The 27,620-nt window shown below is 41.1% G+C and overlaps 2 protein-coding genes across 3 annotated transcripts in view; one reads left to right on the forward strand and one right to left on the reverse strand.

Annotated features, from left to right (window-relative positions):
- The window catches only part of LOC118106879 (semaphorin-4B), a 60,752-nt gene extending 54,055 nt beyond the window's left edge, over positions 1-6,697 (forward strand). For both annotated transcript variants that reach the window (XM_035155600.2, XM_035155599.2), the window contains exons 14-15: positions 603-694; positions 1,449-6,697. In XM_035155600.2, coding sequence (XP_035011491.1) covers positions 603-694; positions 1,449-2,221 — 865 coding nt within the window. In that variant the 3' untranslated portion in view covers positions 2,222-6,697. The remainder of the gene's footprint in view (positions 1-602; positions 695-1,448) is intronic.
- Positions 6,698-13,625: 6,928 nt separating this feature from the next.
- Positions 13,626-15,478, reverse strand: serf2b (small EDRK-rich factor 2b). Its single transcript, XM_035162423.2, has 3 exons — positions 15,324-15,478; positions 14,396-14,504; positions 13,626-14,039 (listed from the first exon to the last, which is right to left on the reverse strand). The coding sequence occupies exons 1-3, from the start codon at positions 15,328-15,330 to the stop codon at positions 13,970-13,972; spliced, it is 186 nt and encodes a 61-aa protein (XP_035018314.1). The 5' UTR covers positions 15,331-15,478; the 3' UTR covers positions 13,626-13,969.
- Positions 15,479-27,620: the final 12,142 nt, after the last annotated feature.

Genomic DNA, 27,620 nt, shown 5'->3' on the forward strand with positions numbered 1-27,620 from the left:
CTGCATTTTAAAACCACTTGGCAAGTAAAAAAAAGAAATCTGACCATACTTAACTCCAAATTCTGAGTAGTACAAATATCTTTAAATAAATAAAGAGACATTTTTAAAAAACACGGGTCCTGAAGTCCACAGTCAACCTCTGGCACTAGATGAATATTCAGGGGATATATAACATTATAAATGAAACTGGGCAGCGAATCTTAAGGAAATCCATCCAATAGATATTGAGATATTTCATTCTGGAGGAGAGCGGTTAACCAACCAACAGACAATAAAAGAGCAAACCTGCTAACATGGCTTAAAACAGAACAAACAGAAAACACGACAATTAGAGGGAAATATATCAGAACAAACACAATGAAAGGAAATGAAAAATATGTTGAATGTTTTTTGAAATGTGTTTTTCAACAAGCCCACAAACAGTAAACATGCAGCGCTCATAGTCATGTGCTTCAACAAGTAGACTGTTGTCTCTGTCATAGTGATGAAGTTGGACTCGTAATAACACACTGAGAGAGAGTCAAACGAGAGCATCCCCACACCGCTCCTCTCATTACAGCTGCTAACCCTCACCCTGTTGTTTTCTTTTCCTGTTGCCTCAGCCACTGGCAGCAGGATGTGGAGGAGGCCGACACCTCAGCCATTTGTAACAAGACGTTGCCCAGCCCCAGATCTGCCAGACCATCGGCCACTCGTGAGTGTGTGTTCTCTTTGTGCAGCCGTCATTTAATCACATGCTGTTTGTCACCTCATCAACGCCAGAGCTGATTTGTCTGATGGCACCAGATTCTGTGGAAAACAATGTTGAGCTACTCAGCACTGTTACCCATCCATGTAAATTATACATTCATCCATCACAAGTAACTTATTGAGCAAAAACTTTTAAAGGAATAGTTCAGCATTTTGGGAAATTTTACAGAAGATTTAAAGAGTTCCAGTAGATGAGAAGGTCAACACCACTCTCATCATACTCATCACTGTGTACAGCTGTTTTCAGACCTGCACTGCCTTGTCTGGACGATCTCCGGAGTTTCTCCTGCCAGCGCCTTAGTAAAAACTGCAGTTAATGTCAGAGGGAGAACACAGCAGGGGATTCTATTACTGATTTACTACTACTTTATTGATGACGTCCCTAACGGGCAACGGATGCGAAACTGAAAACAAAAATAACCAAAAAGAATAGAAATTTCTCAGAATGAAATGAAACGCTGACGAAGAATTTGGAAAGACAACAAGACTCGAGAGCTTTTGGTGATAAGGGCGGACGCTGGAGTCTCGTCAGCAGAATTTAAATGTTACATCATGCCAGCTGCGCCACCCCTCACCTGAACGCTCTGGAGATCTTCTCATAATTTTGAACTATTCCTTTAAGTTAGGCTCATCGTATAATATTCATTCAATGTGTTTTTGAGCATTATTTTTCTCTTTTTATTGATATTTATTTATAGGGGGCTCCCATTGCCAGCTCATTACGATCCCAGCCAACACGTTCAGAGTCCTCCCCTGTAAGCTGCGCTCCAACCTGGCACAGAGGAGGTGGAGTTACAGTGACAGCGCCAGCCAGTTCGTCTATGCCACTCCTGAGGGAAACCTGGTCGTGGTGGCTCAGGGCGACAGGATGGAGACCTACGAGTGCTGGTCAGAGGAGGAGGGATTCCGTCAGCTGCTGGCTAACTACTGTGTGAGGGCCGAGCCCCGTCTGGAGAGCACCACTCTGATTGGTCACTCTCGCACGCCGCACATTAGGCAGGAGGAGCCCATGATCCTGCCTGGAGAGTCGCGCTCTCAGCAAGTCCACATGAAGACGTACTGGAACGAGCTGATTGTGGTGTGCGCCCTGCTGGCGTTCTCCCTCGTGGTGTTTTCCTTGTTCATCATCTACCGGAACCGCGATCACATGAAGTCCATGCTGAAGCAGGGCGAGTGTCCCAACATGCAGCAGAAGAAGCCGAGGATAGTGGGAAAGCCTGCGGAGAGCTTACCGCTCAACGGTAACCCCATCCCTGTTTCCACCTCAGATCACAAGGGCTACCAGACGCTAAACGACAACTACATCTGCAGCACGCCCACACACGAGTCCTCACCAGATAACAGCAAGAGCTTCTCTGAATCCTCCGACCGGCGGCCGCTCAACCTGAAGGAGAGCCACGTGGAATACTCCCCGACCTGCCCTCGGCCCAGAGTGAGGCTCGGCTCAGAGATTAAAGACTCCATTGTATGAGAGCACAGTACCAGCTAAAAGAGGCCGCCCTGTATCTCCGTGAAGGATACGGGCCACTGAGCGAAGGAGAGGAGATGCCGACATCCTCCCACATCACAGCACATCTTTTTATTTTAGCCATCTTTGTTCTGTGATAATGCGCGGAGGTCATTTCATTTCATCATTTCCACTCTAGAAGCCAGAGATCAGTCTGGTTTGCTGCACAAGCCGGCGAAGGAAGCAGCGCAACAATCTGGTTTCAACCAGGATCAAGAAACATGGCAGCTGCTAAGAATAGTTCAAATAACAGGCTTTATTTTTAGTCCATGTCATGGCCACTAAGAGCGTGTGTGCGAGTGTAGGGCTGGGCAATATTAGGGAAGACATAATGAAACAAACTTTTCTCCACATCAATATTTATCATAGTATCTCTTTAGATATGCAAGATCCAACAATACATTATCTAGTTAATGTCCATCACTATGCTGTAATAAAAACAACAGACAATAAATTATAACTATAGATATGTTGTCCAGCTCTTTAAAAGTATGTATAACTGCACACAGCTGCCTAACACACTGTTATTATACACAATCGAACCACGCTACAGCTACACGGAGTCCGAGAGGTCAGGTTCAGGAGAGGAGAGCATATTCGTTATGATCCACACACTATGGAAGCAAGTCAGACGCACATTTGTTCCCCTTGAATAAATGTCACGACTGTACGAGGCGATGAAAGATGAGGCAGACGAGGAGAGAACTACAGCACCTTGGAAAAAAAGAGGACTTTTCAAAAAGATCATCAAACAAATGTGAGCAGATGTGCTGCTCCGAGGCCTAAATAGGGTCATGTACCTCCTGGATGTACGCTGCCTGCCTCACTTACACAAAACTGCCCCATGGACCATCTCTGCTCATGTGAGACAGCCCTGTTCTTCAGTATTGACCTGCAGGTACCAACGATGAGTAAATAAGAGACACAGATATCCTGTTCTTGAGGTGAATATGGAAAAGAGACTTGACATTTCAAACAAAAAGAGCCAAGTAAAAAAAACAAAAAAAAGCAGGGAGGGGGCATCCAAACCTCTACCATGTTCAGGGCAGCACCAAAATCATCATGTGCACAGTGCCAAAAAAACTCCAACAAAAATAACTTGATTGTCTTATCTCAACGCAATAGTGCCATTCTGTTATGACCACTCCCATCTCATGTGTTAGCGTTGATCACTGTCAGAGAGACGATGGAACCGGAGTTGGGTTTCACGAAGGTTAAGTGGCACCAACACTGTGTGAAATGTGAAGTGCAAGTTGAAATCTAAGACTGTTAGCTCATTTTTGAACTGTGTTGGGGAAAAATAATTGGCCTTCATGTAATATCAGGACTGGGGCCTAAGGACTATGGCGTGGAGATTACCTGCCTGTGGTGTCCACTTTTCCTTCAGCTAGTAAGTATTGGATTTATCTGCCTTCTTAGTGAAAACAAACAGGTGAAACTAGTTTCAGACTAGACTGAGCTTGATGAGCACTAACAATGAAATCCATGTAGTTAAACCCACTAAGAGTTGCTGTAGTGCAGAGACGACATCAAGAGGTTGCTTTTACAAACTGTAGCTGCACTGTGTGGTGATGTAGATGCACAGAGTTGACTCAGTATAACCTCCACCGCAGCAGGTTACATTTCATACACACGCCATCCACGACAGTCCAGTGTCATTACGTTGTAAATGTGAAAGCACAAGTAATCAGGGTGTTGAATTCTTACAGTTTTGCACATTTCAGTAAAAATTCAGACCACGTTCTAAGAAATGCAACTACTGAGAGACCGAAAGACACAGCGGCTGCTAAGGAAAAGGTTTTTCGTAGAAATCAGTTATCGCAGGGACCAGTGCAGCCATTGCAAACACTCTTACTCCCACATTGCTTAGACTTCTGAGGCTTATCAAGCAGAATTTTCCAAAGATCTAGAAGGCGTGTAGTGTCGTGTAAATCTGAATGAAAAACATTAGCGTGGCCATAGGGACAATATGGCCCCACATGTCTTAGAACACATCACCAGTTCGCGGTCAATAATCCTACAGTATATACTCCAGTATCACGCAGAGTCAGCATTTTTACTATTTCCACACTGAGCAGACGACGAGACACTATGTAATGCTACAAGTGCTACAAATTGACAAAGTAATTGCACAGTAAACTGTGCAACAGTGGTCAGTGTTTCTTTTTTCTTTCGTTTCTGTTGTGTGTATATAAAGTATATGTGCGTAATATTGTGTGTTTTTAAGGGACTTGTGCAAGATGTGTTGTAGAGATAGTCTTGAAAATAGAGCGTGAACACTGCTGATATTTTTTTTTTCATAATGATGCTTTACTGCCTACTCCAGCGAACATTTCAACTCTTGTGCAGAACGCAGCACATTTCTGACCACGCTGTCTGTTCAGCACCTGGACGGATTTTCATCCAGCACATCAAAGCAGATTTAATATTTTAAAAAGACATATAAAAAACAAAAAGTTGTGAAAATTTGGGGGTTTAAAAACAAAATACATTTTTATTATTTATTATTGTTAGCATTGGACAGAGCCAGGTTAGCTATTTCCTCAATTTCAAATATTTGTGCTAAGCTAATCGGTTGGTGGCCTACTAACGTAATGTCTGTTTAGATTTTTATGTCATACTGAATTAAAGTAGTGTGATTCTGTTGGAAATAGGTTTAATCACCATATTGTTGGGAGTTAGATGAGAAGATAGATACCACTCATGTATGCATAATACGAAGCTAGCGCTAGAAGCTAATTTGGTTAGCTTAGCACAGAGACAGCAAACAGAGGGAAACAACTGGTCTGAATGTAAAAGTTGAACAGAATTTTCACTGTGCCTCCCTGGAGTTTTGTCACGTTCAAGTTGAAACTCAAAAACATCAAAGTCAGTGTCCTCAGCCAAAAAATGGTTTGGCACAGAGCTGCGTGTAAAACAGCAGTAGGTTTTTGTTCATAGTAAAAAAAAAATGACATAACCTAGTGAACTCAGCTGTTTCCTCCGGATTTCCATCTCCATGCTAAGCTAAGCTAACCCGCTGTTGGCTCCAGCTACATTATTTACTTTAACATTAAGGCCTGGTCACACACACCCAAATGTCGCACGAATATCGCGGGTGAAAGTTCACCAAAGGTGAACTCCACGTGAAGCCACGTCCCGATTTGCCGCACCACAGGAAGCAAATGTTTAATTCTGCGTGAACGGGGGGTGAAGTTTCACCACTGAAACATGTGGCATGGCTAAAATGTGAGTGTCATGCACCAGTGGATGTAAAATGAATAATCAGATTCTAAAAGCATTGTTCATAAAAACTGTTAAGACTAAGAAATTGTAAACGTCTCTGGAAACTGGTGACCTGTCCAGTAATACCCCGCCTCTCGCCCAATGTCAGCTGGGATTGGCTCTAGCCCACCCGGCGACCCTAAAAGGATGAGCGGTGTGGATAATAGATGTATGGAAAGTCTCTGAGAACCTGCTTTGATATGCTTGATGGATAACCTCACAACATTTGAATAAAATGCCTTTAGACGTCACGTAGTTCTGCCTTTAGCCATGTGCTACACTGTGTACTACCCAGCAGTGACCTCACCAACAGAAATGTGGTGAATGGCGTGATTGTAATCCTCCGTGGGCGCTCTTAACTCCACAACACGGGTCTACTATAGATTTACAGTTTCACCCAAGCCATCATTAACTTTACCTGGGAGCTGCTCAAAATCTTGTACCACTCTGTCTTTGCTTGTGTCAAAAGTCATGTGAATGCACATATTAATAAAACTTATCTGAACAGTTCAGTATTTAACAATAATCTTACTTTTTGATCTTGTATTGTAATTGTAACGAAACAATTTTACCTTAATAGTCAATAATGCCAAAAGGGTAAATACTGTGTGGAAAAGGTTGTGCATATTTATTAATTTTACAAAGCAGATCATCCCCCGGTGACTGATGCTTCATTTTGAGTGGCTCCTCTGTAATGCAACATACTGTACTGGACATGAATGTAGCCAAGTATATTTTATTTTCAGCAATCTATTTTCCTAAACTGGCGTAAGTAGGCCATCCATTGTGACATCTGTTTAGGGTTTAGTAGAAACGGCCGTACAACAGCAACACAGCACAAGAGAAGTAGTAACTATTTGTGCTGCTCCATGTTGTACTGCAGTTGGATGCGAGCACAGCTCCAAACTCTCCATATGGGCTCAGCCGTGAGACACAGCGACAGCTTGGCCTCAGCATACTGAACAACATAAGCTTAGTTGACTGAATTACTATTAGACAAATGTGGTCTTGCCTGCATGATTTTTTTTTTTGTTTTTATCTGTTGTGTACAAATAACATTGTCAACTGTATTTTTTGTATCATTGAGATTTGTGACTGTTGTTTTTATTATATTGTACATAAAAAGCACTTTATTTTAATTTTTTAAGATAAATGAATAAAATACATGTTTTGTCACATGCTCGTCTTAGTCCATTTTGTGTTGTAAATTGCTGTGTTCAGTCTCGGGCTATTGCACAGAACTAGTTTTGGAGAGGTGTTAAAACAAACTAAGGCCATAAAAAACAAACATATTAAATCTGGTGGTCAAAGTTCAATAGATTTGAAAGAAAACTTGCTTTTTTGATTATTATGATCAAAACAACTTCTTCCTGCTTTTCACATCTTTCACAATGGAATCTATAAGATTAGGTGTACGAATAGATAGAAGTCATTGTATTAAATCTTTCTGTATTTTCATGTGTTGTGACTTTGCAGCGCATGTGTCGTCAAATTAATGAACATGTTCATCTCGGACACCGTACTAAACAGATTTTTGACACTCAATGTAGTTTGTTGATTAGTTTGTATGGAGTGTCACCTCACTTTTAAATACAGGTTAATTTAATCAATTATCTTTATTGATAATTTACATTTACTTCTTGATTCTCAAAAAGTGAATTCCACCTGTCCAAGGTGTACCTTGCTTCTCGCATAATGTCAGCTGGGATTGACTCCAGCTCCCCCTGCAATCCTCGAAGTTAATTCATGCATTCCTAAATCAGGAAATGTGACAAATTGTGGTATCACTAGTCCATCAAAGCATTTAGGATTTTGTCACTTTACTGGTGTATTATTCTGCTGTCGTATAACTGACCAGTCATTCGTTATCTCCTTAGAAATATCCACATTCTATTTTAGCACCACACTGAAAATTGAGGCTCTGATTGTCCACTCGGAGGAAGATGCCTGAGCGTCTCCCACCCAGCTACAGTCATTGACTCACAGACACAGAGGGCAGCCCTGTCATAAACATCAGCTTTGTGAATCAATACATAGTTATTTTTGTGCTGTGTGTGTAGCCGACGCCCTGGACTGACAGTTGATGACACACTGCTCTTCTGTCTGATCGGGTTACAGCTCAGGTAAAGACTGGGTTCTGTTTTCTCTCCAGTTTGTCAGTCAGATGTGGACTTTGACCTCAGCACAGGCTCATCAAAAGCAGGAGATCTCTCTCTGTTATTATTCCTCTGCAGTTTTACTGTTGCACTCTGACGCCCCTGCAGATGGTCGTCTTTCTGTGATTCACTCAGCTCGGCAGTCATCAACAAATATGAGAATCTTCACCTGAATTTTCTGGGGGTTTTTATGTATTCAGTTTTTTTCGCATCTATTCCCAACCACAGCTGTTGCAAATATTAGGCAACACCCCACCTCCTCTGACAACTGTGCACAGCATATCTGTGACCATCTTTCGATAACATATCTGCAAACATCCAGCCTGTTGGGATGGCTCACAATTTATTATATTAAGACCACGTTACAGATGAGAGAGAGAGAGAAAAATGCATCGTCTGTCATTGCTGTGTTATGGCAGATGTTATCGGATCATTCGATCATCTGCAGCCGATGGTTAAGTGCTTAAAAGAAATCCGAGTACGTGCAGTCTGTGAGTGTAGATTTTGACCATCTGGCCTCATAAACAACAAGCAGACTCAGTGGAACATGATTTATTTTAATTTATGAGAATATCAAAACCAGCTTCATTACTACGTCACATATATTTACACGTCTGTCAAATGCAACTCATTAGACTCTCTTGCAATATGAGTATTACAGAGCTGAAACTAATACCAGTGATGGCAGAAGTGCTCAAACATTTTATTGAAATAAATGTACTGAAGTAAAAGTAAAAGCACAACATTGCCATTTCTACTTGAGTAAAGTTATGTAAGTCCTTGCTTTAAAATATACCAGAAAAATATACTATATATAAATATAAAATGTACCAAGTGCTTGCACATTGTAGCCTATTCCCTAATGCAAGGAGTTTCTTTCATTGTGCCTAGTGTATATTCTGTCTAATACAAGAATAATACAGACTGTCATATATACAACAAATGCTGCGGATGATGCTACTGAAAACATATGTCATATGAATTAATATCTAATCAGTGGATCAATTCCCGACTCAATATTGATTACTTTTAAAAATACATAAAAGCAATGTGAACATGTAGCACGGTGCATTGTAAAAATGTAGTACAGATATTTGCTGATATAGTTCAGTAAAAGTGACAAGTTGCTGAAAATAAATCTACTGAAGTAAAGTACCAGTACATACAAACTATATTTTACTATATTAATGGAGTATATGTACATTGTTACATCCCACCACCGACTTAAATTAAATGTGAGAGGGTTTGAATTTGTGTGAATATTAAACAGAACAATGGAAAACACATGAATATTAGCTATGTGAGTGAGAGGAAGCAATACAGTTTGTAATAACAAATGGTTGGGCTTCTAGTAGGTCATTTTATGTGGTGCACCACAAAGATCTATTTTAGGACCCTTGTTTTCTTAAACAAAGTCGAGCTGATCACATCAAGTATAGCATCAATAAAGTAAGGATGAAATCGTAACCTTAAATCTATCGCCAAGCCCGAGAAGTAATGAGACAACCACAGAGATTAGGTCCACTGAGGCTGCTCCATGGACCAGACTGGGCCTGAGTTAGTGCCTGCATCAGGATATGAAATTACAGATCAATTCACTAAACGTACTAATAAGGGAGTGCGTTTTCATGGACATGCCTAAACTGACCCCAGGCAGTTTTCTGCTGAGCCTCAGTCCCAAAGTCTGCCCCAACTTGTGCAAAATATTCTGCAGGGAATTCTGCTCATTCTGGACAGTGGGCTGTGAATAAAGCTCAGCTTATTGAAGTCCGGACTCTCCTGCTGAGACACAGATCAGCTGCCGGCAGGAATCAGAGGCCTGTTCCCTCACAGACTGCACATGTAGGTGAAAGCGATGGAGTGGATAGCCAGCACCCAGAGCCATTCGTCAAGAGTGACTCAGGGTTGACAACAACAAAAAGAAGCCTGACCATTCTCAAACCTTTTTGTCTCACGCTATCTGCCCTTGTCTGTCTTCCTGTCTCTTGTTCTGAATCTCAGTGTATTCTCCCTCCTCTGACACCCTGTGACAGATCCCATTTGCTTTCAACACCAGCCGCTCGTCTGCTGTCACCGAACATTTGATGAAGAGCAAAGGCGGTAATTTGCCATTCATTATTAACAAATCAGTGCACTGTGAAAAGTGCCTTTTGTTTGCCGCAGCCTTGAAAACAATTACAGTCACCTTGCGTTTCAGCGGTGATTGCGTTGCATATTTCATGGTGATGCTTCGTTGATGGTGAAATTGAAAAGCAGATTTACTTTTCACAGTCGACAAAAGGAAATCAGTCCAGACCCGACTTCTCGGGTCACACGCCTTCTCGTCACTTTTCAAAACTCAATGTTTACATGTTGAATAGATGATGATTGTAACTCATCTGGTAAAGACCTGAAACATGAAGTGATCCACAAAGAGTAGAACCTGCAAGTTTTGTCCCATTTAGTTTGGTTTAGTGTTGATTACATTAAATAGGCTGCAGTTTTTTTTGACACTCTTTATTGTCCGGGGATTCTTTTCAAAACAGGCACAATCTTGTGTCTTAAGCACAAGCAATTAGACACAAGTTCGCGCTTGTATATCAACTGTGGTTCAAATTCCTCCTCCTTTTGTGCTCCTTGTACAGCAGATTAGACGCACAGTTTGATATTTTGGGAAACAAACTTGAAGCTGCAGCCATCAGACGGTTAGCTTAGCACAAAGACTGGAAACTGGAAACAGCGGCAGCTGCCCCTGCTCTGTCCAGATGTAACAAAACCAACCAGCACCCTGTAAACTCACAGAGGGATTATGAGCTGGATTAACTGCCTGCAGTATTCAAGCTCTCAGGAGGCCAATAAATTACACGGCACATTTCCACAAAATGTCAGACTGTTCCTTTAAAATACTTGTAATTCTGATGAGGGCTTTTTTTCACCCCAAACTGCTGAAAATGTTGAGTAGAATATGCAATGGACTGTATGTGGACTGTATTTCCAACCATCTCACAGGCAACCAGAGGCCAATCATTTCTCTCCAAAGATTGAGTGCCAATGACACTTTGCATGTGGACAAATTCCCTCACACACATGTTTTCCTGCACCTTCCTGGAGCTCAGGGGCCTCTGGTTCAGAGAAAAGGCAACAGTGTTAAAATAAAATGATCTTCAGCGTCTGAATCTCCATCATAACAAGCAGTCATGTGCAAGACCATTAAAAATCAATGAAGCAGAACAGGAAGAGTAAATTCTGTGTTGTAGGTTGGTATAATTTTATGGTGCTGTGATATTAAAATTATAATTGTATTAATAAATATTTACAGACATATTAAAATTCCATCATGCTGCCTGATGCTGAGGACTTATTTGTCGATTACTGTTCCTCCTGCCCCATCATTACCTCTGCCAAGGAGATTATATTTTCATCTGTGTGTTTGTTTGTTTGTTTGTTTGTTTTTCTGTTAGTTAGCAGGATTACGCAAAAACTCCTGGACAGATTACCGTGTTTCTGCTTTGTCCCTGTTTCCTCTCTTGTCTCCGCTGTAGTCCCACCCTGATTCTGCCAATCAGTCATCAATGAGGTGCCTGTGCTCTGGGGTCTGAGGCCCTGAAAAGCTCCTGTGTCAGGATCAGAGGGAGAAGCTTCCAGGGTGAGGACTGCTGGGTTTCTGTGTCTCAGCCTGGAATATTAACATTGCTTATGTTGTCTTTTAATGTTAATTAACATGTATCCCATGGTTTGAGTTGTTTAAAGATTTCTGTCGTTGATTGTGCTCAGTGGTGGTAAGTGGTTTTAAGAGTTGTATGCTCCATAGAGTCACTTAATTGTAGGGTGTTACAGAATCCATTAAACTTCCGTGAGAATGCAGATAAGGAGAAAAATCTGTACTTTTTTTTCACTTTCTTTAACATTGCAAGATATGGCTTTTTTTTATTTTTACATTTTCACTGATTTCCCTGGGGATTAGTGTTGGATGTGGATGAGGAAAAATCAGGCACCTTCAGGAAAGTGAGATCTGAGTGTGTACAATTTGGTGCAGCTTGTTGCGCCTCGGTTGAGGTATGCACTCATGTAACCATTCTAGTTGTGAGTTGTATCAAAGCTCTGCTACAACACTATGTTTTTTCCAGTGCTCCCACATCTCAACAAATTCAGTAAAGCAGGCATAAAGAGATGGAGCTGGTGTGAATTTAATGAGATAGGTTAACGACTTCCTTTTCTCTAAATGCTGATCACTCATCACCACTTAGCTATTCTCTTGGTTCTGTTTCAAGAAAAGCTTTGCCAGAACCCACTGACGGGTTATTCTGTTTGAGTTTAAGTGAGATCTAAACAAAGCTGTGAGCGGAGTATTATGGATGATGGCGGATAAGGTCTGACTTTTCTCAGTTTTAAGAAAACCTGCTGATTCTGCATTTGCCCCTCATCACTATTCAGCTCCTCAGCCACACTCCCGATATCTGAGATGGAAGAAAGCTAAACTGGTGACTTAATTATACGCTCTGTAAATCGGAGGACACAAACCCACTGGATCTCAGTAAGTAGACACACAGCTTATTGACTATAAATAGGCTGAGGTGTGGCCTACTGGCTCAGTGAAACATCAGCAGTATGCATTTGGGCTCACGCTGGCAGATGACAGTCATAATACAAAATGGTCTGCTGCAGGGTACATGTGTGTCTGTGTGTTTTGCTTCATTTCAGCAGAATAAAACGTTCATCCAAAGCCTTCAGACTGAATCATAATCCCTCACACTGTGTGCTATTGACTCAAGACTAGAGAGAGAGCACACAATATAACATAACCACATCAGCAAACACAATTTCTACTCATTATCATTCTGAATGGACCCAACGTTCAGCATTTACAATACATGGGGGTGTGCTTCCACCTAGTGGTCACTATGTTACTGCAGCCTTATATTGTTGCTGGCATGGTCGGTGTATTTACTGTGGGTCTGCCAGACTCCAGTGTTACACAACACAGACCTATCAACAAGTTGTGTGGGCAGGATGTTATATTATGTTATTAATGGAAGGTAGATCTTGCATTAAGAGATAATCTGCTATATGTAAACATTAAGGGATGCCCTTATAATAAATGTCTTTAAGAGTCCTTGAAGCTGCAGCACAGTCACGCATGATAGATGAGAAGATGTTAACAGATCAACAACATTCTAAAAAGTACAAATGGTGTGTTACTTGAGAAGTTTGGCTTGACAGATATAACACTATTTATCTTGTGACTGCATCATGTTGATGTAGGTTGAGCAGGAGAGATTACAGGCAGTTAACCCATATTTGTTTAGATTTACAAAATGTTTCTTCATTTCTCTAATTCCACTGACTTGTTTAAGACAGAATTGTGTATTTGTCAGTTGTATTAATGTCAGTTAATATCAGTATGTCAGTATTAATGTGGGATTGTTTAATGGATTTAGTGATCATTTGACTATCTAACTTAACAGAAACATCTGCCTTGAACATGGGACAGTTTCACTGATCCAATTCTAGCGGGAACAGTTTGAGTGGATGAGTTAAAACATTTATACAGGTTTTGTGCTAACATCACAACAGCAACACATCATTATGTAGGCTGTCTGTCTAGCAAACACTATAAAATAATGCAATGATTATGAAATTATGAAATTATTCATCGTCTGTAGAAAATGTTGACATACAAATATTTGCAATATCATTTTTGCTTTTTACAGTTTAGCCAAATCTCTAGCTTTGACAAAGAACAAAAGTATGAAGCTCAAATTATCCAGATACCAGAATGTTCAGAAAAATGCTTTACATTGTTTAATTACTGACAATTCCTCATTCCCTCCACCATTATAAGTATTCAGTAAATTACATCTTAATATGATACCTTTAAAAAAAAAATACCAAACATAATTAGAAAGTAAGCATTTGCCTTTTGTTGAGCTATAACACCAACATTCAGAGTAACTCCAGCAAGCATGAAATAAAAAGATACACTTTATTTGAAACCAGCAGGGGACATTCTCTTACAAAAATACACAAGTGTTACGCAGATGTTTTGTGTCAGGAATTGTTCATCTCTCTCCCGCTGCTTACACCACTGATGGTCCTCTGCATGCAGAACCAATGTGGGACAACCACTATCTTGCTCAGACATAATTTCACCGTGTAAAATAACAAATCCGACAAGCAATGTCATTTGCCATAGGGAAGAAGGTGGGATCCTAGAATCTCGAGACTAGATGAAGATGACAGATCCATTCTCATAAATATCAGGAAGAATACTGAACAGGAGATGTTCTTGAAAAGTTGAATTTAACTCCCGACTTCATTTTTTCTCGGTGCTTTTCCCAGGATCTTTCGCCTTTTTCTGCTTCTCTTGCATTATCTCGGCATCCCTTGGGGAGATTTCAGAATAAAACACAGAGTTAGTCCACTGACTCACACACACCAGTGACAGCTGTAATGATTTAACTGGAATAGATTCTCGAGTGCAAATAACTAGCTTGTTTTTTGCTGCACGGTTAATATCAACTGTGTCATTAGGATGTTTGGAGGACTTATTTTTTTATATTGGATAGACAGTCTGCAAGGACTGAAATAGTCCAGATTTTTACAATTAAGTTGCAATTAAACAGGTTTCAGCACTGCAAAAATCCATTGCTCGGGTTTGTGTGTGAATGTTTCTGAAACCTTATGCACACTGCTGCAGAAAGATTGTGTTTCTTAAATCTCATGCACACTACCTGCCTACCTCTGCTTCCTTGCAGCAGCAGACAGCCCGTCGTCGCCCCTCTTGCCTTTCCCCCCATCATTCTGCTTCTTGGCATTCTTCTGGCGTGCAAGTTCACGTTGGTTTCCTCCTGCGGTGCCAAACAAAAGGTACAAAAACAACAATGAGTGTCTGTGGAACTTATGAGCAGCACATCGGGTATGTGGGGCTACACCCTTAAAACACCTTTACCATTATAAATACGAGAGGAGCGGTGGGACAAGCGACGTATGCGCGTCTAAAAACCGTGATTTGTAAAAACAAACGGCGTGTGTATGAGGAGTGGGACGGCGTAATGGCGTAAACAAGGCCGGTGCGAAACACGAGAGCAGCCGACGTGGCAGCGAGTGTCTACGGGGCAGAACAGCAGCCCAGGGGGCAGCAGAGCATCCTGCCTCCGCCTCCAGGGCCTGTGCCGTCGGGGAAATGAGGACAAACGCCGCAGGAACACCCGCGGGTGAACACGTGAACACACTCGCCGGTGAGTAGTGTCACCTCCTGTGAGCGACACGCGGCGCTGACACACAAACCTTCGAGTTGTGTCGCTGCTCGCCGAGGCTAAGCGGTAGGCCGAGGCTCAGACTATCAGCTGGACCGCGAACAACTCAGTGGCCCATCCCGGACGATAACCCTATCCCAAACAGCAGCACGGCAACACAGGCTGGTCTACTCCACCTAAACCCTCCACCTCAGCAATAACAGTGGTGTGTGTGTCTGTGTTTTACGAACCAAGACAACACTGGCGTGACTCCCAGTCGAATAAGGACAACAGTCTGTCTCAGCAAATAGACGCCATCCTGTGTCGGCTAACGGCCAAGGCTAGCGAGCGGCGGAGGGGACGAGCCCAGACTACATGCAATCGGTTAATGTACGTGAAAGCCTATCAACCAGATTCTGTGTCGATACCCACTGGTCATCTTAGTAATGGACGCTTGGTTCGGCGCTTCTTCGGAATAGCTGCGCCTCAGGGCCGCGGGATCCCTTCTCGTCGCTCCAGTCGCTGCTGCTGTAGCTTCTCCTGCGCTGCTCTGAGCTGCGGAGTGTGCGCGACACTTCCGCCCGAGAACCACAACACTCCGCTCCGCCCACTGCGCGTGCGCCACGGCGTCAGCTGCGCAAACAAATCAAACAGTGACAAAGTTTTAATCCAAATGTGTTGCGTGAATAGAGGTCTGAGTTAAACTGATCCATTGCAACAACAACAACAATAATAATAATGATAATAGTCATCATCATCCATATAACTATTATTATTATTATTATTATTATTTATTATTATTATTATTATTGTTATTGTTATCAAGGTTATTTCAGAATCCCTCCCAAGTCATATTTTCAAGAATGTGACTCTGCTTTGAAAATTAATGTAAGTGGAAGGCCACGCAAAATAATTTTATCAAGTAACTTTATTATTATATCATATTATTTGAATACTATTATAATACACGTGGGCTTGTGTGACTGTAAAGACTTGCTTTGCATCCAGTGTTATTTGCATTACAATGTGCAATTGGTTTTGCTGCACTTCACATCCTGTATAACAATGAGTGTCTCTCCAGTTAGTATTTTGCATTTGGCACATTCTCTGTGAATCTGTAGTGGAGAGCCAATAAACCAGTTGACTGTTACTTCAGTCATTATTCACAGCAGGAGTTAAATCACCCTGTAAACGCTTACTACTAAAGAGCCAGCAGGTGGCAGACTGTGCCAAAGTAAATTTGGAAACGAGCGCTCTGGACTTCAAGAGAATCTACTGACTTCAATTCTTCACGCAGAGGGTAATAATTTAAAAAAGGTATGATTTTTGAGTAAATGAAAAAACAAGTTTGGAATATTGCATTAGAGTCCTTATAAAACAATGGGATAGATGGTCAGTGTAATGAAAAGTGCTAAACCGTCTGTGTATAGCAATCACACAATATGGTCACATCATCACAACACGATTCTACTAATATTATTGAATTACTGCCCCGTTCAAGGTTAAAGAGAAATCTCAATTCTTCGTAACAGTTTTATTTCTGTTCTGGAAAAAGAATAATGATATTTTCCTCACAGTTTTAGTGAGGGGGTTTTATTGACCGTCTGGTTATTAAATAGGCGAGATGACTGAGTCATGTCTACCTAAAACTGAACTTGTACACAGACACTGAAGGTATGAATGGAAAAAAACATAATGTTTTCAGCTGAACTTGCATGAGCCTAATGTACTGTAGTCAAACAACTCCATGATGAGTGGTTTCCAAGTCAGCACGTTTCATTTCAAGATAAAGTCATGAGTGTCTGCTAACAATGTCATAAACACCACAGGTTTGGTTTAAAATAAGATTTTTTATTGCATGAAGTAAACATTTACAAAGAAACAGGGAAAAGGGAAGCTGGAAACTTGAGTCCATGGTTGGGGAGAGGAATAAAGGTTATTCAGCTGTGGGAAGAGAACGATGACTGGGTTGGGTTTCTTGCTGAAAGACGAATACTATATTTTAGGGACATAATTGCTGTTTGAAAACAAAGAGCTATCAAACTGCTGCTGGGGTGATTGTTGAGTCAAACAGTGTGTTTGGGTGAAGAAGATCTTTTTTGGATTTGATTATGCGCTGTAAGTTTGTTTTGGTCTGCAGGTCTCAGCCAATTATTCCTTCTCTAAATTACTTTAAGTGATGAAAGTCAAGCCCAGTGTTTTTTGTCATGTTTCTCATCAAAGCCTTGAGGTCAAAATCATTATGAGCAGTAACCTATTCATGTGCTCATAACAGATGTTCATATACAGGCTAAAATATGATAATAACACATTGTAAGTGAGCGGAAATGCTTCTTATTTCTCTAGTTTATATGTTGCAGTTACAGTAGGCTATATTTTGACCTGACAAAAAACACTCAGTCACTGCAGTCAGGAGGAAATAATGAAGACATTGCTCCACTCTTTGAGGTTGCACTTGAGGAGACGTTAGCATGATAACAACTCCTTATTAGCACAAAACAGGAATTACAGCTGCTGCTGATGAAAATAGGATTTTGCAGGTGTTTGGCATGGACTAAATGGACAACATGGCAGCGGCCCAAAAGTGAATCCAAAGCATTTCTATCGCCCTCTGGTGGCTGGCTGTAGTATAGGCCACAAAGCCCACCTCCTCCATGCAATTGGTAAGTGTTCTGGTAAGTTTGGTTTTAATTAGTGTTTTGATGCTGTACAAACAGAGTAAAATGATTGACAGCTGAGACTGACACGGGATTGGTTGAGTGTGAACATCAGGGGGACCTAGCTACTGCAGCCCCGTTCCCCAATCAGTCCTGCACAGATGACGTCTTTGCAAGATGGCAACGTTCCTACTCTGAATATCTTTGCTCCTTTTCTCGATGGCGGGACGGTCTATGGTATTAGGTCATAAATACCTGATGAAAACTTAGAGGCTCACTAAGTCCACCATGAGGGGAATCCAATAGTTGTTGAAATATCTCAGTCCAGACAAAAATGGTGGACCAACCTAGCCACTGTCAGATGCCTCAGAATTGTCTTTCACCATATTTAAAATCTCATGCTCTGGACACAAAGGAAAGATTTAGTTTTCTATTCTGATACTAAAGTTGTTTGTGGATCGTCCCATGATAATTGTGTCATTTTGCCCACCCCCATACACATTGAGAAACTGAAATCTGAACATTAACCATTGCAAACAGAGATTAAATGTATAAACAGCCATGTCCTCTTTGAGCCACATGTGTGCTGCAGCGTGAAGACTTTAACAGTGTGTAGGACAGCATGTCGAACACTGTGGTAAGTTTATTGGGCTGCTGGCGACACAGTACAGCCCAGGATGTCTGACTCCAACTTGTTTTGCCCACAGCTGCTTCGGGTGACAGCGTCCTGCTTAAAGCAAACTATTTTTGTCTCCCAGTGCATTTATCACCACCTGGTAATTTTGACAATGTTGACTGTTTTACAAAGCCTCTAAATGTTAACGCTGTCCTCATGTGCCTGCTGCTCCGGAGCTCAGCAGCTCCTCCTGTTGCCTGCCGTGCGTCCAGTTAAATCAAAGGGAAGTGATGGGGAGGAAGAACTTAGATTATTAGACTATATAGGTCTTTGCCCTCTTATCACCTCCTGCACATTTCCATACTGACTCCTCATTGACTAAGTAAATAGTTCAGTTTGCGCCTACATCATATGTGCTTGATGGCTGTTTGTCTCTCATGTGCTGTGGAAGGATTAAAACAAAATACCAAATCAAAAGCAAGGTGACAACCACTGTCCGTTTCTCCTCCACCATTTTATTGAGCAGCCCTTATGCATGGACTACCCTGTTTAGAGCTGTCTGTGCTAACACTGATCATGATGTGGTGAAGCACTGATGTGTGCCAGTATAAACTTAGTGTGACAAACTGTATAGAGCATTCCTTCTCTGTCTCATTTCACCGCTGTCATCCATCACACTGCCAGAGTCCTGCCTGCTGTCGCCAATGATTGATGGGACTTGCTGATCCCATCTTCTGCAATCGCCCTAATGTCCCTTGTGCCCAGATTGTTGGAGCTAATTTTGACATGAGCCTGTGAAATTATTATGTTGCACATGCTGTATTGCAATCTACAGTACATGTGTTTTTCTTCTCTCCTCAAAGCCTCCATTTTGTGACAGCGAGAGCATATTTTACAGGGCCCCCCCCTTACAAAATAAATGTATTGTTAACATTTATTTATTAACAATAGGTTTTTAGAAGCATTTTCTGATGTATTCTGTGGGTTAAATTAACCATTTAATGAAAAAATCTGACCGTAATATCAACTTTTATACCTTGTTACCAGATTTGAGAACATTTTGGGAAAAATACATTCTCATATACATTTCTATAAATATCCATAAAAAATGTGTCATGACTCTACCCCAAGATATATTTAAAAATGCTAAAATGAAACTAGTGAACAGCTATGCTAGCTTTGTGAGGATGTACTCTATTTTACAGTACAGCAGTGCTTTGTACCAAATGATAATAATCGTAGCATTGCATCATACTCACTGTGACAACATGCTAATGTTTAGCAGGTAAAATCTTCTCAGTCCTAGTTCAACACATCCCGTTGATAAGGTGTGGAACATCTCCCAAAAAGTGGCGCCAAGGCTGTTGATCGCCCCCTGGTGTCTGGGTGCAGTATAGGTCATAAACCTGGCCTTCTCCATGTTATTCAATAGGAAATGGACCAAAATAAAACATACGTCTGATAATTTTTTGTCCAAGATGTATTTTATCATTTTAGGTAGTTGTTACCCTGATATATGTTCAAGTGCTCATGTTCCTAAATGTTTGGTTTAAATTACTTATTAAAACCTCAGGTTTGACAGCTGAAACTGACCTGCCATTGTTTGATCGCATGTACTGGTGGGTTCAGAGACTTCTTCAGTGTAGATGACAACACCAGTATCCAGGGTGCTCTGATAGCATTTTGTCTTGTTTGCAGTACCATAAAAGAACGTGGCCAAGAAGGATTGTAAATCCATTGGATTGAGTAAAAGTAGATGCTTGCAGACCCAGAAGTAAGTTTTCCTTTCATATACGAAGAACATTGGGTCTGACGTGTTCACAACAACAGGACATTTGGGAGCATCCAGGTGAGGAGTGGCGTCTGCAGGAGGCAGGATGAAATGTAATAAGTCAGTTGCCAAAATCTCACATTGACACCGGCATTGGCGCTTATCACCAAAAAGTCTTGAATCTTGTTGTGTTTCCAAGTTGACATCTTCTTCAGTGTCCTCTAAGAGGCTCCTATTTTTCATCCTAGATATTTGTTTTGTTGCTTTTTTAGTTTTGCATCTGTCACGTGTTAGAAACGTCATTTTATAGACATTTTTACTAGAGGGCCGGCAGGAAGGACTCTCTGACATTTGCGTTCTCACATAGAATAAATGTCTGGAGTACAGGCCGAAAGCATTAGTGACTTGAATTTAATCCTTGCAGACATAGGTAGCCAGTGGAGGTTGATGAGCAGTCGAGTGAGATGTGCCCTTTAAGGCAGATTGAAGACTAGATGCACCACCGCACATTGGAGGGTTTCACTGCACATGAAGGGATGCCATTGCAGTAATTGAGTTGAGAGATAACCATGACCTGTACCAAGAGCCGGGTGGCATAATGAGTCAGGTAAGGCCTGATATTTCTTAAGTTGTACAGCACAAAGCGACTCGACCGAGAGACAGATACAACATAGTCAGAGAAGGAAAGCTTTCACCCATTTCTCACAGCCTTGGTTGGGTTGAGGGATGTTCGAATGTTAGAGAATAGTGTGCCTAGCCAGCTCATCCACAAAATTGTCCATTTTGTCCAGGTGGACAGTAAATGACAACCACAGAGACTGTTACCAGAGGAGTCATCATGACAGCATGGCACTCGAAAGAGGTGTTTCTGTTTGGAGGCAACAGCTGAGTGAATTTCCATTTGTTTGAGATGAGGAGGCCAGTCCCACCTCCTCGGCCAAACTGGTGGGACGTATGGGAAAATATGTAGCTAGTGGATAACGCAGCTGGAGTAGCAGCATTTTCTGGTTTGATCCAAGTCTCAGTGAGCAGCAGCAGATCAACAGATAGCGGTTTAGCACAGGCAGGAATGAGTTTGACTAAAGTCTGGCAGTTCCACAACTCGACTGAGGGTCAAGAGTGTTGCAATGAGGTTAGACATGATTTCTTTGCCCCCTGATACAGTGATGCTCTGCATTTTCCAGTGATAACATGAATGACAATAAACTCTTGAATCTTGAATCTCTTGAATCTCGAATAGAATGGAGGCAAAATTTAAGTGCTCAGGGAAAATAGGATTGTTCGCTGTGTTGTGCTGTGGCTCACCAGGGTCGCACAGGTGTTGGGTTTGATCACATGGATGAGACACAGAATGTTTCCCTATCTTTTCTTCTCTTTCTGGCAAATACCTAACTGAGAAAACCTCTGTTATCAACAATAAAATACTCACTGAGCCCTTCTGCTAAGTCCACCTGTTTCAGGACAAAAAGGGAGGTGGAGGAGGGAGCGATAAAGCCAGACAAAAGAACCTTTCTGCTTTTCTTCGTCTTTAGCGTTTCAGTCCCGTCTCACCTGATTTGAAGTCGTTTCAGTAGACCCACTGTTTCAACTTTTACCTGAGGTCTAACGACAAAGCCTGAGGGGAACTAGTCCACTTGATCAAAAGTCATTTGGGGACAATAGGAGGCACCAGCAAGTCGAGGTAATTTCTCCTGAAGTGCAGATGTTGCACTGGTTGACCCTGTGCTGTGGAAACACTGAGCACAATCCAGCAGGGGTGGAGATTAGGCCGGGTTGAATTTCACTGACAGGAGCACGGATTTACATTTATGAGTGTACAAAAAGTACACTTATAGAGCTCAAGTCAGGTTCACAAGAACAAAGGGAACACACGCACACACACACATATACAAAATGATTCACATACAAATATATTCAGTCAGATTTCAATTTGAAATCATGTAAAATTTCAATACAAATTTGATATAACACACACATCATTCATGTTACACACACACACTACACACACACACACACACACACACACACACACACACACACACACACACACACGCAAACACCTTAACCTAATTTTACCCCTAAAACTAAACCCAAGTCTTAACCCTCTTAAGGCTTTTAAAAAAGTGAGGACCAGCCAAAATGTCTTCCCTCCACAAGGTCATAAGGTCCTCACAAAGATATGAATTCAAGTATGTAAACACACACACACACACACACACACACACACACACACACACACACACATATCAGGGGGAAAAACAACAATTGCACTCTGATCTGCTGCTCCACATATCAGCCTCATTTAACGTCAGGCTACATACAGCTATGTTGCAGTGTGCAGCTGCACTTGATGACCTTTCCTCTGATACGGCTCAATTCACTCTTCTCCCACTTGATATAATATAATGGAACTACAACATTCATTCATGGAGAAAATCCTGCTTTGTTTGTCATTTACACCAGGCGCCCACTTCTAGTGTCTCCTAGTGTGTTTGTCTTGTGATTATGTCTGGGTTTGAGTCACTTGTAACTCACTAGAAACAGCACAAAATAAGTTACTTCAATTATTGTTACTCTATTTAAAACATTTGACTCTGTGAAAAAGCCATAGTGCTGTTTTTACCATTGTCATTGCTCACGTTGTCAATGTGCTGAGCAAAATGGGCACATGGAGACCAGTCTTATTACAATAATGAAATGAAATCATGACATTGTCCAGATGATGTGTTTTTAAATGGTTGCCAAGGTAACAGACATTTTCTGAGCTATTGCATTAGCTGAGAATATAGGGGGGACTAGACTGACAGTGTGCAAGATCATACCAACAGCTTCTGACGAGTGTAGCTGGTCCAACATCTAACTGATATGGGAAGAGGGATTCTCGCACCAGAACTGCGGAAAACACACACATACACCCTGGGAGGTGATGTATCATTAAATTAAAATATCTTTCATGTATTTATTTTTATTTTTTGCAATCATATTTGATTTCTGTCTGTCTCTACATCATCCTGCTGTGGATGAACTCGCCGCTGTCTCCTGGCTGACTCATCTTGGTGGGTTCTGAGCGACGGCTCCCCTCTCTGCATGTAAAAATACAGACAGTCATCCCATCGATGGATGTGCAGACAGGCTGTGAAAGCACACGGTATGCATGAGGTCAGACTGACTCAACCGAGCTCTCTCGCAAACAAATATTTGTGGTATTAAGTTAATAATACAACACACACAAGGTGGACAATCCAATACATGTTATAGTATATAATACTTATAATCTATAACAGCCTATCAAGCTTGTTGCAGGCAGCCTGTGCTTTTTTATAAAACTGTCAACTGTGGCTTTACCGGGCAGTTTAGTTTGAGCTAGAAAGAAGAAATTAATATAAATCATAATGACCAGAGTTTTCTTGGATGGAAATGTCTTGGTTTAGTGAAGAATGCCTATGAAAAAATGCAGCTATAGGAGGCTAAACAGGCTCTTTACTGTGAGGCATTCAAATAGAACCATGAGTCCAAATATGCTTTGTTGCGTTTATTTAAATTTAAACTTAAAGATGAGAAGGTCAACTGAAAATAATAACAAAATAAATATCTGCAGCCTAAATAAATTATTACTAACTATTAAGTTTGGCACATACAGTAGAAAAGATATATATTGAATATTGTATAGACACACATGGTTGATGACCTCAAAACCTAAACCCCTGACCCTTCCTCTAGCGCCACCAGCAGGTCCACATTTGTGGTTTTGAACAAAATGTCTAAGCAACTGTTGGTTGGATTGCTATGAAAATTCAAATCAAATTGTTCATCATACATTTACTGCATTTATAGTTAAACATGAAACGTGATGGAAAAAAATCCAAATGAAAAAAGAGAGGTGGAGAGAGAAGATCCCCTCCACAGCCCCGGTTCATCATGATTTGAAGTGTGTATGTCGGATTTTCAATATTGGGAAATTGTAGAATTTAAACCCCAACATGTTACATCAGACAAGTGGAAAGTTATAATTGATCATATAATTATTCATACTTTTCTATTAGTAATAAGCTATGAATATAAAAGAAACGCTCCATACAACAAATTGAGCATGTCTACTGCTCCTCTGCAAATATATAAATCAAATATAAATGTTCAACGTGAATCTATGTGTTCCCAAAAGAGAGACTCTAAAAGTAGCATCCCTGGTGTGGGAGTCTCCTCCATGGCAACTGGCCTTTACCAGGCCTCAATTAGCTGAGTGGCAAGTCACATGGGGACGCCTTACCCATCTTGAGACGACCAGAGGGGAGTGAGTACAGCTGCCTGGTTCTGTACAGTAAAGCCCATTAATGTTGGTCTGAAGGGTGGCAAATATCCACAGTGCCTTTTCCCTAAGAGAACACATGGAGACAAACATTATGAAGGGTCCAGGTTGCTCCGTATCACTGTTCCCAGTGCTCATCAGATCTAAAAGCCAGTGTAATGAGGATAATGATGAATACTTAACACACTTCCTGTTGTGAGAGTCGAGTTATTCGTGGCCTCGTTTCAAGACATCATTATTTAAAATCTGCAAAGCAGGTTTTTGACCAGACAAAGCTGAGAGCATATTATAGGTGCAAAATGTTCAATTGAATTAAGAAACGCACATAATGTCTCTGTCCTGTTTGAGTTTGCATTATAGGTTTGGCTGGAGTTACTTTTTTACTCATGAAGCAGAAACAAAGCAACATTTCCTTCTGAGCCTTCCTTTTGAGCATCTGATGAACAGAAGTCAGATATTTCCTTTTCTCAGTCACTTCCTGACGAAAATATCAAGTTTTCTCTCTCTGCCAGGAAGAATAGAATTTTTTATTACGTTTCTTTTTACTGAGAATGACTGGAAACAGGGCTGATGTACATCTGCAGCTGAAAGACACAAACACACTCCATGGCACTAACTAATAGCTAAGTTGGGTGTCAGTTTTCTGTGTGTTTGTTGCTACTTGAAACGCTTTTCACATAACACAGTCATTTGACTCAAAGCCATTATTCTTTATAGCAGCTTTAATTCCACCCATGTCATTAAAATTACACTCAGCTTGAATGTACTCGTCACCAGCATTATAGATTTCTAGATCTTCTAGAGATCCACAGTTTTATTGTAGTAGTGCATGAAAAGCTATTACAGTGAACATTTTGCCTTATTTGACCATGATCAAAGAAACCGATTCAAGTTAAACAAATATAATAGACCAGTGTGTCATCAGTGTGTTTTTATTGTTATCTGCTGTTACCATTTACTCATGGCCAACTGAACTGACGACAACAGGAAATCGCCTACAGAACAAGGTGACCTTAACTGCCTCTGCTCATTTGTCACAGACATACCATGGAAGGAGGAGAGCTAGTGTCTGAGCAGGATAATGCATGTTCCACCCTGTCTCTGCAATCCACCATCTTATCTTTCACTCTCAGTCATCAGCAGTAATGATGAAGTTGTGCTGTATGCTGCACTGTGTGCTTAGTGGCTCTCGGACTAGCCAGACATAAACTTTCACATGCATAGTGTTTAATACAGTGATTAAAAAAACATTGCTAATAAATGACCAGAAAAGATGTACCTATTTGTTTTGATGAGTTGTATTCAATACTGAGAAAAGACCAAAGGTGTAAATAAAGATGGATGACGTGGCTCCACTTCCTCCCAATATCCAGAAATGAAGCCTAAATATTCCAGATACGAACGCTGCCATCATGAGATTTTATAGTTTTATAGTTTTTATAGCATCAAATAACTAATTTAGACCAAACTCATCAGAAACATGAACACTTGGAAATCAGTGCGATAAGAACTGACAGAAATGATAGAAACCATTTTTGAGTGAAAATGAATTGACATATAGTTAGATTTTTTTAATCTGATCCATGTCCCATCCACTAGCATGAAAGTGGATTTACTCTGTGGTTACTCATAGAGCTGCTCCTGCTGTTTTTGGTCCCAGTTAATCAGATTTTCACTCATCCCAATCACAACTGTTTGAACAGAGACTTGTGTCTCATATGTTTCCTGATCCAAGACTGAAACACTTTATTGGTCATTTCAGAGAATAGACTCCAGAAATGATATGTACTACAGTTGGATTTTTGTGGCACTTGTGGGAAAGTCCGCTCACTGCGTTTCCCTGCTCCGTCAAAACATTATTTTTTAAGACACAACCCGGTCCTGGTCCATCGCTATAAATGCTCCAGTCGTCTGGTGTCTGACTTTTATTGGATCACCCAGCCTCTGCTCCCAATTACCCAATCCTGTTTCAGTGGCAGGCGCCATTATTGTTGTCTATTGTAAGTAGCTGGTTTTGACCAGACCAGACCAGACTAGAGTGATATTTTAATCCCAAAAAAGTCCAGTTCTGCTAATTATGCTGAAAAACACATTAACTATCCCACTGCTACAGGGACTTTCCTGTTGGTGGTAAAGTGATTACACTAAGAACAGGGAATTAAAAACCGTACGAGAGATTGAATAAATGCATCTTTAATATTTCTTCCTGAACGGTCGCCAGCATTGACTCCTTGCTGTTATAAAGACCCTGCACAAGGGATGTTGTGAGGATGTTGTTCAGGTCGAGACAACACAGGGGCAGCTCTTGTTTGACTGCTGTCTCTTTTCATGCGTGGAATGATCAGTCACACCTGTACAGTCACTGTAAAAGTGGTGGCTGTAAAGAGCCTGTGATCTCAATAAAACACCAAACACCTGGGTCTGCTTAGCAACGAGCGTGTACATGCGTGTGAATGAGTGTGTGTGTGTATGTGTGTGTGTGTGTGTGTGATGGCACAAAGAGGAACACACATGTACACACAAAGGGAATGAGAAGCTGACTCCTGCCTGATTGTGTTTCTTTGTGGGAAAGTTTGCAGCCACCTTTGCTTTGAAGACAGTGAAAACAAATGTGCGAATCTCAGATGTGGATATAATCCTCAGACTGTGCTGAATAAGCCTCCTGCTCTGCGGTTACAGTCGACTCACCAGGTCCAGATGTTTTTCTGTTTGTTTTTTTCTGATGTTTTTGGATGAAGGAGGTAGTCGGTGCGAGCTCAGGCGCTGCACTTTACCGCCTGTGAAATCATCAGGTTGACGATCTGGCTCTATGTGTGACAGCTTCAGCACGATTTCATTTTGAGCCACCTTACCATAGTAGCTCTGAATCTGAGGCAGCCCCAGCTGAGGAGATCATGATACTAATTTTGTATGCATAAAAAAGCAAACAATAATCCTCGATACGATTCCTTAGTTGTACCTAATTGTATTTTACTGTATTTGTTCTGTGAGATTTGACACATCACAGCTTCTGGAAACCCCCCTGACTACTGACGGCAGCTTTCAGTGAGAGATGAAGAGGCCTCAGAGCTTTCTACTGCCAACAAGCCTTTCAAGTAACACACAGCCATGAAATTCCGCCTGTCCTCTAACACACAGTCCTCGAGTCCAACCTGATGCAACGATATCAGGATTCCTCGTTTTTACTCTCTGGCTTAAAAAATCACACATTTAACTTTTTAAAGATTGTTTTGGCTCTGTTTATTTATTTTTTATTTCTGTTAACATACTGAAAATAACACAAAGAATAACATATACAACACAAAATGTTACGTAACTCACCATGACTCAGATGAGTTTGATTGTCTACTATAAATTTGATAAAAATGGAACTTTAACG

This window comes from Hippoglossus stenolepis, chromosome 1 (assembly GCF_022539355.2).
Source record: "Hippoglossus stenolepis isolate QCI-W04-F060 chromosome 1, HSTE1.2, whole genome shotgun sequence".
Classification (NCBI taxonomy): domain Eukaryota; kingdom Metazoa; phylum Chordata; class Actinopteri; order Pleuronectiformes; family Pleuronectidae; genus Hippoglossus; species Hippoglossus stenolepis.